General features: G+C 28.8%; 1 protein-coding gene and 1 pseudogene across 1 annotated transcript; both read right to left on the reverse strand.

Moving 5' to 3' along the window:
- Positions 1-499: 499 nt before the first annotated feature.
- On the reverse strand, positions 500-3,124 carry LOC145194961 (acyl-coenzyme A thioesterase 13-like). Its single transcript, XM_090070421.1, has 3 exons — positions 2,933-3,124; positions 753-1,262; positions 500-713 (listed from the first exon to the last, which is right to left on the reverse strand). The coding sequence occupies exons 1-2, from the start codon at positions 3,032-3,034 to the stop codon at positions 810-812; spliced, it is 555 nt and encodes a 184-aa protein (XP_089926547.1). The 5' UTR covers positions 3,035-3,124; the 3' UTR covers positions 500-713; positions 753-809.
- Positions 3,125-4,045: 921 nt separating this feature from the next.
- On the reverse strand, positions 4,046-5,279 carry LOC149880168 (uncharacterized; annotated as a pseudogene).
- Positions 5,280-10,654: the final 5,375 nt, after the last annotated feature.

A 10,654-nucleotide genomic window follows, 5' to 3' on the forward strand; every position in this document is an offset into this window, starting at 1 on the left:
TCATAGCTCGACACATATTAGTCTGACACAATGATATATTAGGAATAACTAGATGTCTAACTGCCGTAAATCGGTATAAGAAAAAGTGAAGCAAAAATCGGCCATTATGGAGGGCAAAATCTTTACGCTATTTATCAAAACAAAACAAATACGAAGCTTTTGATTTGTTAAATTTGCCCCCCATAATGGCCGATTTTTGCTTCAAAAAATACGCGGAAATTAGACATCTAGTTATTTTTAATATATCATTGGTCTGACAGTGCGATATTTTCTTATTTTAGCCCGATACTATCTGAATATCGAATATCAGAACTTTTACCGGAAATGCCCACCTGTTGTATTTAATGACTTTAGAATATGCTTAATTGAACATAATTAGAAAGAAGCGATTAGAAAAAGAATGAACTTTTCTTTACTTTTTAATATAATGTCTATGCTATTTTTCTAAATTTCTTCCGGTGTCTGATAAAGAAACAGCAGGAAAAAAAAAAATCAAATAAATTTCTGAAAGTCTAACAAACAAAAAAAGTCAAATAAATATTAAAAATAATATTACAGTTAGTAAAACCAGTGCATAAACATTAACATAATAACTTGTTACCACTTGTTACATGCAACATAACTCACCTCTTACATACACTTTCGATGCTTTTTAGATTTTATTGAATTCTTCTGAAGGGAACTTAACCAAAGTAAATTAATGTTTCAAGTTCCTTTATCTAACTGAAGGGCTAGATAAAGGAACTTTAAACATTTATTTACTTTGGTTGAATTAATATTTATCTTTCATCTGATAGAACATTGTTATTTCATAACTTCAAGTTAACAACACCATCACCAACAAACTTTGTGTGTTTTGCAGTAGCAAGCAACTTCCCTTCACTATTTTTTAAATCAAATTCCAAAAATGCAAGTCTTTTGCCCAGCTTTTTACACTCAGTTTCAATGTAAACTGTTTCACCTACTTTAGCTGTATTTAGGAACGTTACACTCAAATCAACGCTAACACCAGCATTTTTATTATTTACAACAGCCAGTGTTGACGAAGTTGTGTAATCAGCCAAGAAAGATATGTAACCACCATGTAGTGTGCCATAATGATTTAATTGTGTTTCATCAATTGTCCACTGAAATTTTAATCTACCATCTAAGCTCATCTCAATTAGCTCTACAGGTGCTGCAAGCCTATCAAAACTACTAACCTTAGTATACTTTTTGAGAAGTTCTCTTACCATTGGAAGTAGTTTAGACATTTTCTTAATCTAAGAAAAAACTTAAAATTAAAAAAATACAAAGAAATTTTGAAAAAGAAGAGTCTACATACATACATACATACATACATACATACATACATACATACATACATACATACATACATACATACATACATACATACATACATACTGAGATTTTATAATTGCTAAATTTTTTAGAATTACATTTGCTTATGTAATTTTTTCTTTGAATATACACAGCAATATATAAAACTTAAAGTAATAAATCTGCTTGAACTTTATTTTCAAATTTTGGCAAATTATAAAAAATTTTGCATTCCTGCACATTAAAACTTTCAAAATAATTATTACAGGAATGACCATTGCAATAACTATTAAAACTACTCATTTCAAAATGTAAAGAAAGTTTTGCATGATGGATTGTAACTTTTTCTATGATTGAGATAAGAATAGCAGAACTTTATCTGTGTGATCTTATTATTGCATAGCACTCATGCTTGTATAGAATACCTGCTCCAAAACCTTTCACATTATGATATTTCCAAAACTAAATGAGACCATCTTTTTTAATCAATGGATAATTTTTGGCAGACAAGCTGACTTTATTTCCTTTGATAAGTTAGCAGTCTCTCATGCTGGGATTTCTAGGCTTTACAAGTTCCTAATAGAAGTGCAGCAATCATTTCATCATAAAAAATTTGCAAACAAGAACAAAATTCCTGTCATTCAGCCTGTCTGCCAAGTGTATGTTATCCATACACTTCATGACATAAATATAATTAAACAAGTATGTTCTTATCATCTCCACATCTAGGTTTCTCCTCAACTTTATTATTTTAAAAACTTTTGATTTACCCTATTTCCATTAGTAATAATTTATAACAATTTCGATTGGGATATTTGTTAATTGTTTCAATAATTGGTTTGTATTTTTCAAGAAGAAATTTAAAATCTAAGGAACTAATTGGAATCATTTTTACTAGAAACTCTGGTCCACCAAATAAAGATTTTACCATTGTAGCCAAACAGCTCTGGTAACAAAGTTAATGTAGATTTGATATAAACTTTATCAACCAGCATGCATTATGTACATTTTCAACACACACCTTGAATGTTTGAGGAAAAGATTTTTTTAACAGCAGATTTATTTTTCAAGTAATGATCTCATCACCCAACCAATACTTACAAACTGATAATGTCTTAGCTGATAGAAGAATGGGAATATTGCAGGATGATCTAAGTTGAATTGAAGTTAATGTTAAATCACTATAACAACAACCAAAAACTTTGCAATAAAAAACTTTGCATAAAATTTCTTTGTGAACATCATTATTATTATATTTATGGTGCGTACATTTTGATCATTACTCTTCCCTTGATGTCATCAAATTGAAAAAGATTATGGAATTTAAAACTAGTTCATCAGATTTTGTATTTCTTACACTGAGACAACTTGCTAGTATGTTAGGTCTTTCCTAACATACTAACTGGCTGTCTCAGTATAAGAAATTGGTGCTTCTGTAAGACGTTCTTTTCCACGATAAGATGTAAAAGATTTGCGATCTACAGACCAATGAAATCAATACACAGCAGTGTACTTATTTACAATCAGATTTTTCTTAGGAATAACTTTTAACCTTTTTTTTTTTTTTTTTTTTTTTTTTGGAATTATAACTAGGAAATAGATTAGTGGACACCTTTTTAGTTGATGACACATAACCACTATTACAACATGGTACACAATTTCGAGGTATAGTTGATAGATTTTTGTTAGATAAATGCTGTACTCTCCAGAACATTAACCTTGAATTTATTTTCTTCGCTGTGTAAAAAACGGTACAAATTCAAGTTTTTGTTTACACCAATCGCTGTACAGTTGTACATCACAACAAAAATAATTTGATACCGTTTAAACGTAAGCATATACGATTGGACTCAAGTCTAAAGATATAGTACCATGTTGTGAAGGCCTGCTTTTCTAAAATGGCGTACACAAAATCAATCAATAAAAGTCCACTTATTATTCATGTTTACAAGAACGTTTACAAAACATAGGGTCTTTTCCACACCTACCGTGAGTTTAACAAAAGTTATTATAATATATTAGATTATTCAAAAAGTAGAAATGCTTTAAAAATGAATTTTTGCAGCCGTCAATGTAATACTATAACGGTTAGTTTAAAATTATTCTTACTCTGAAATTTAAATCAATAATGTACTTATTTTGATCAAACTTTTAAAGCGCAGTTTTCCATACTTATCGTAAGTGTTTCACACTTATCGTATATACTGTCGACACTTATCGTATATTTTAAAATCTGCTTTAGTGTCTGGTTTAAAATGCGCTCGCGGTTCCAAATGAAAATTTAATGCATTAGTAACATTTTATTAAACGTTTTTGGGTGTATAAATAAAAAAAGACTATTAAATAAACATTAAATATATAGTAATAAAAATATTATTATGAACTAAAACTAAAGATTTTAAAGCATTTCCGTTACTTTAGTACACACCCTTTAAGTTCTTAAACTGGAAAGGATAGAGTTTCATCATAGCTATCGGATTCTTATTTTATAATTATTATCAACATTTTAATGGAACTCGTTTTCTGACTCAGTTTCAAGGCTCTCTTTTTTTTTTTTGCAATTTTTTTTTTTTTTTCAAAGTTTTCTTGTTTTCTCTTTCTTTTTTAGTTTTTTCATTTAATAACTTTTTCTCCATAGCCAATTGTTTCTTTTTTAATCTTTCTTCCTCTAATTTTGACTCTTTTTTTTTTGCAGCTAATTGTTTCTTTCTTAATTTTTCATCCTTTATTTGTGACTTTTCTTGTACTTTTGTCTTCTGTATTTGCTGTCACGTTTCAGATTTAACAACCGACGGTAATAGTTCTCTTCTAAAAAAGGAGCCGGAGCAAAAGTTGACGCAGATAATTTTTGAATAATTTTTTTGTAGTCAACATTCTTAGCATCAAATGGAAAAATTCCGGTATTTTTAAAACAACTTCTAATATTACTTGCCATAGAAGGATCGATTATAAAAGAACTTAATGCTTCTGGTACATTTTCATTGTTTAATTCTTGTCCTTCATGGTCAATGCGCCATTATCGGCAAAACGATTTGCTTTCATTGGCCCAAAAACTGCCACATCGAACGGCTGCAAAACATGTGTTGCATTTGGGAACAAAGCAACAAGAATTATTCCATTTTTAGAGCAAAACTCACTAAGTTCGATAGAAAAATGTGACGCATGACCATCTAAAAAAATAATAACTGGTAAAGAATTTCTTCTTTTATCAACAATGGATGAAAAACGTTTGTAATATACTGAAAAAAACATTCTGCGGTCATCCAACCATTTTCACTTTTTCCAATACCCCATTCTGACGGAGCAGCATTTATAATTTTATTTGGAAGACGAGCATATTTAAAAATTGTTAATGATGGAGCAAAAGTTTCCCTGGCATTTACTGCAAATAAAGTGGTGATGCTTTTTTTATTACTTCGAGCACTTTCTTCATATGTATTTTTTCCTCGTTCACCAATTAATAAATTAGTTTTTGGTGACAACTGAAAACCACTCTCATCCATATTGAAAACGCGCATTGAATCATTTAAATATTGAGCATTTTCTCCTAAAAGCTTCAGAATTTCAGCAAACCAATCTCTTATGGCTTTTTCAGTTACTCCTCCTCTAGCTCGGTTTAAGTATTCGCCTCACTTTTGAGATAGCTGTTTGTGACGGCGAAGAAATGCATAAAACCAGCCTTTTGCAGGAAGATTGTTAGTAAATTGTGTTTTTATATTGTTGGAATTCAAATAGTTTTGCACAGTATCTAATAGCTGTACTACAGACATGGCAAATCCCATTCTGGTGCATGTTAGTAACCACTCGACTAACTTGTTTTCAATTTGTTCACCTAGAACCGATTCATACCCGCACTGCTGTATCTTCAAAGCAGTTCTTCCAAATATTTTATCACGAAGCGTCTGATAAGGAATTCCAAACGTCTTGCTCGCTTTGTACACAACCTTTTTTAACAGCATTAAGGTGGTAGGCCTATGAAAAATAGAGATTTTTAACAGCATTAAGGTGGAAGGTCTATGAAAAAAAGAGATTTTTTGATCAAAAATTGAAAAAATAGGTAATATATTGTATTTATGTAAAAATTTATCATCTATCTGCTGATATAAAACTTGTTTAGGTTTGATCAAGCTAAAAGGGTTTAAAATAACTTATTTTACTAGTTAGTTTGTTTATTTCATTAGTATTTTAACTTTAAAGAAATAAAATGATTTCTAAAAAAATCAGACAATTAAAGTAATTATTTTGATACTAAGGTACAAAATATTCGATATACTTTTTAAGTGCAATTTACGATTAAATAATATTTATGCATAATCTATGTACCTTTTAGTTCTTAGTTACCCAATGCAGTGTGCTAGAAGGTTGATAACATGACTGTATGGTAAGCGGCAGTGGTGTCTACTTACAATTTTGACAAATTTTATATTTTCAATTTTTGTAGCAAGATACCAGATATGTACATGCTGCATGAACTATTAGCTGAGTGCTGTGAGTACACACAACTCAGGGGTTCCTTCTAGAATTATTTAATACATATATGTAATTAATGGATATAGTATTTAATAAAAATATTAAGTACAAAATATTATTTTTTAATATATGTTATTTTACTTATACATTATTGTTTGTAATATTTCAGCTTTCAATAATTGAGTCAATTGTTTTTAACTTCTTATTCAAAACAATCATTAAGGGAATGTTTTGATAACATATATTTTGTATGTTATCAAACATTATCAACATTATGTATCTTATCAAAAAATTTATGATATGTAAATTTACAATAAACTGTCTGCATTAAATGTTGGAATGCATTAGTACTTATCATTTTGAACAAACCAGTTTTTTAAAATTCAAAGACAGAGGAGGTTTAATTAAACCAACTAAAAGTGTTGCTATCATATGCGAAGAAACTGAAAGATGTTTCCAAAGGTTGCTTGCCTCAATAAATGGCAACCTTCCAAATGAAATAGGAATTCAAAATGCCATTTCTAGTGCTGTTTTGAGATCAGTTGATTACTCAAAAATATTTAATGAACAAACTTCTCATATGTTTGACTCAGCTATAACTGATAACCATTTATTTGCACTGATTAAACTTATTTCAGAAAACTATGCAAAAATATATCTTTATCACCTGGGTAAAAGACAAACTGCCAAAATAACTGGAAAAAAGCTTAGGAAGCAATTAACAAAACTTATCCTATTCAAAAACCAATCAAAAATATTTTTATGATATGATCAACTTCAATATGCAAAAAGCAAAGAAAAAAACTTAGATCTTTTCATAAAGGATACTTAGATATTGAAAAAACTGATTCATATAGCACTGGTAGCTTTTAAGGAGTGTTTTTAGACGTAAATTTTAATTTTAAATTTTTGACTCGATTTTTCTCATACTGAGATTTTTAGTTTTTTTTTTAATTTTAAAACATGATATCTCCAGTTTAAATTAAGCAATTAAGCTGAAATTTTCAGGATATGTTCTTCATACATGTAGAATTCATTTGTCATAATTTTAAAATTTCTTTTTTTGGGGCGCTACAATGTGGTTTTATCTGCCAGAGTTTTTTTATAAAAATATATATTCAAGTATAAAAGTCAATATAATCTAAACTAGGAAGGCAAATTTAAAAATCCTATGACTAATGAATTTTATACATATGTAGAACTACCATACCAAATTTGAAGTTTCGATTTATTGTCTTTTTTGAGAAATTGTGTTTTTAAGTTTTCGTTTTTTTCACACTTTTTAATAAAATTTCGAGGCAAACGAGGCACTTTTTATATATATTTTTTTGATTTTATGTTTAGTTTCATAATTATTGTTAACAACTGCTTAGTTTTATTGTAAATATAACTTTAATACTTGAAAAATTTTTTTGATAGGCCTACCACCTTAATAGCATCACGTAATTGACTATCTGTATATTGAAGTCTTCGTTTTGAGCTACAAACTTTTGTCTTACATTTTTGTCTTACCATTGTAAAAGAATCTAAGTAAAATAATATTTATTTTTATAGTAAAAAAGAAACAAGTTGATTATTCATTGGACAAACGAGATGTATGGAGTAACATTTTTTTTAGTTCATACTTATCGTACATTCAAAAATACAACATTGATACTATAATGATGAGTTGTTTTAATAATATTAATAATGATTCGTGTTTTATTTACCTGATTAAGTCAATTTAGAAATAAAATTTTATGTTATCTTTTTAAATTTCCTTGTTTTATTTGAAACGCTTCTAAAAGATGGTATTTTAAAAAAAAATATTTTAATTGGCGGACGTAATAAACCCATCGAGTTCATTTAAGTAACTACGTATTGCGGTTTCTATCTATTGTAATAGATGACGATGTCGTTAATACACAAAATATAAAAATAAAAAAATAATTACAACTTTTTGCAATAATTATGTTAGTATTTAAAACCTGCGACTCACGGTAGGTGTGGAAACGACCCTAATTACATTAACGTGACAAAGAAAGTACAGAATTAATATCACAAATAAATAAATCACAAGCTAAAATAAAATTTTACTTGTTGCCAAAATTATTGCTTTTAAAAGTGTATTTTATGCATAGTAACATACATAAAATACACTTTTAAAAGCAATAATTTTGGCAACGAGTAAGGTAAAACTAGTAATATCTATTTAGATAAACATATATATATATATATATATATATATATATATATATATATATATATAACGAAAAACTTAAGATGGAATGACTTGAAGAACAGATTTTATCAACACAGATTCTTAGAACTTTGGATAAAATCTATTTATAGGGTATTGAAGAGAATGTTCCAAGATAATGGAACTTTGCAGCCACAGACTGCATGATTAATTTTTTAATTATTAAGTAACTGGAATATATTCAATGCTTGGCTTACATATTTGCTGTTATCTGGATGAAGAATCTTTTAAAAAAGTTTTATTTTGTTCATTAACTCTAAGAAACAAACTCCAAGAGATATCTATCCATGTTTTTTTTACAATATGTATAAACTGAAATGGGACTGAATTGGTAGGGAAAAAAAATGTCAGAAAAAAAAAGGTGGAAAAAAATTTTTTTTAGTACTAAGTAAATTATTTCCTAAGTTTTTTAGAAAATTTACACATATCTTACAAAAAATAAAATACTAAGAAATTCTCTACTAGTTTTCCTGAGCCAAAAATTTCAATCGGCTCTATAAATTTTCACTGGAAACAGTTTTTTCTCATATTTTTCAGTTTTGAGAAGGATTGTTATGAGGTTGCATTTGTAATCGTCAGATGTCGAATAAAACCACATGAGTTGTTGTTGGAGGATGTTCGAGTAGCAATCTGCAACTTCTCTTGTCTTACTTGACCAGATTTGTAATGAATGATAAAACAAAAATGTCTGCATATTACAAGCGGCAAATTTTGCACGAACTTTGAGGGTTGTTAAAGTGCATAGGAAATTATGAAGCTATTAATGCGTCATTAGGTTACTTAATACCTATATAATGTTTATTTACAATCTTTGATTATTTCTCTTTTATCTAAAATCATGTTCACGTTTTTATCAGTGTGCATATTTTGTTACAAAACACTTTCTTTAAAACAAGATCTTGAGATAAAAGATGGCGAGACAAAGTTCATTATTCTTTAATAAACCATCGATGTTTGATTTTTGAGCTTTAACGAATAATAGCAAATAAAAATGGACAGTAAAAAATCACAAAAAAAAGGAAGCTGTGTTTTCTAGGTTTTACGTCAGCTGAACTAATTTCCGTTTAAAATTTGAAAATTTACACTGAATTTAGCAGTTTTACAGTATAAAATTTAAAATTTATACTGCAAAACTACTAAAAAAACCAACAAAGTTTCAAAAAACAGAAAAACCAGTAACTGACAAAAAACACGGAAAACACTACTTCCGTGTTTTTGGGGTTTTCGGTTGTCCCTACGAATAAAATACCAACTTCTTCACCAGTCTTTTAGGTTAAGCAAAGATATCTTTATATAAACCCCAATAAGCGTTTTAATCAAACTCGACTAATAAAAATTGTTAAAAATAAACTTTGTCATAATGCTGATTGTTTACAGTCCTTGGCTTTGTGTGTCATTTTATCCCCAATGCTCTCTTTCGTAAAATGCAAATTTAAAAGCTTGTTAGTAACATTAACGGGGAAGTCTTAACTGTACAAGCGTTTACACTCCAAAATTTTTAAAGACTTTAGAAAGTATACATATCTAAATATAAAGCAAACCTTCACAATTGGATCAGGAAATAAAACTCTGGGAAAAAAATCCCCATTAGTGTTAAAGCTATGGTTTAAATTAGGCTTGATTATGGTTAGAAATAGGTTAGGGGGGATAGGTTAGTGGGGATAGGTTAGCAGAATAACTTGAAAGGCTTGAGGAAATTTTTTATAAAGGGAATTTTTATACACGGTCTTTTAGCTTTGGGGATTCTTAGAACCCCAAAATCTTTTTGTTGTCCTTAACCTTGCTAATTATCATACTTTTTTAATTTGTTCTAGACGTTTTAATCATGTGACTAGTAGACATTTTAATCATGTGACTAGTATTGTATTTGCATATACTCGAATATATATATATATATATATTAGCTACTTGAAGAAGGTAAAGAAACGATAGAGCATGAGAGCAACTAAATTATATACAAAGTCGGATTGTTATCACGTGACCTAACAAGAATCACAACACCAATCAAGTTAAGCGACAGAACTTTGAGTGGAATCGCAACAACTAACAATAAGAATATTTTCGATTCGTTCGTCTGAATTTACTCGGATAATCACAATAATAATTTATATTTTTTAAAATGATGTTTTAACTTTGATGACCTTTGGTTACTTAATGTTAAAAAAAACTATTTTATCAAGACCAAGACAAGAACTAAGCATCAAAATATCATTAGCTATATAATTGGGGTTACCACAGAGCGGGGGAAAGGATGGGTTAACGAGTTAAAAAATAGTTATTTTTTTACTCATTAAGATAAATACGCAAAAGTTTTTAATAACTGTTATAAAGTTGCCCAAGATAGGTGGAGGTGTTTTTTAAATGCAGGGAATGATTTTCGAGGCCGTAGATTCAAAATTGTTCGAGGCCGTAGATTCTAAATTTGAAATAACAACTATTTACACATAAGTTTCGCTTACGACATTTTGGCGCCGCGTGCTAAGTATATCCGTAATAAAAAGCAAAAAAGGCTCGTATTGCACATACGGAACAAAAGTCACATCTTAACTCAAAATGATCACATGATCATAAAAATACCACGACAATTTTTTGTGGCATTCATTGAAATGTCTTGCTTCTGTTACA

The sequence above is a fragment of the Hydra viridissima genome, unplaced genomic scaffold (assembly GCF_058129835.1).
Source record: "Hydra viridissima isolate aposymbiotic clone 2 unplaced genomic scaffold, HvirCarnegie_v1 scaffold_13, whole genome shotgun sequence".
Classification (NCBI taxonomy): Eukaryota; Metazoa; Cnidaria; class Hydrozoa; order Anthoathecata; family Hydridae; genus Hydra; species Hydra viridissima.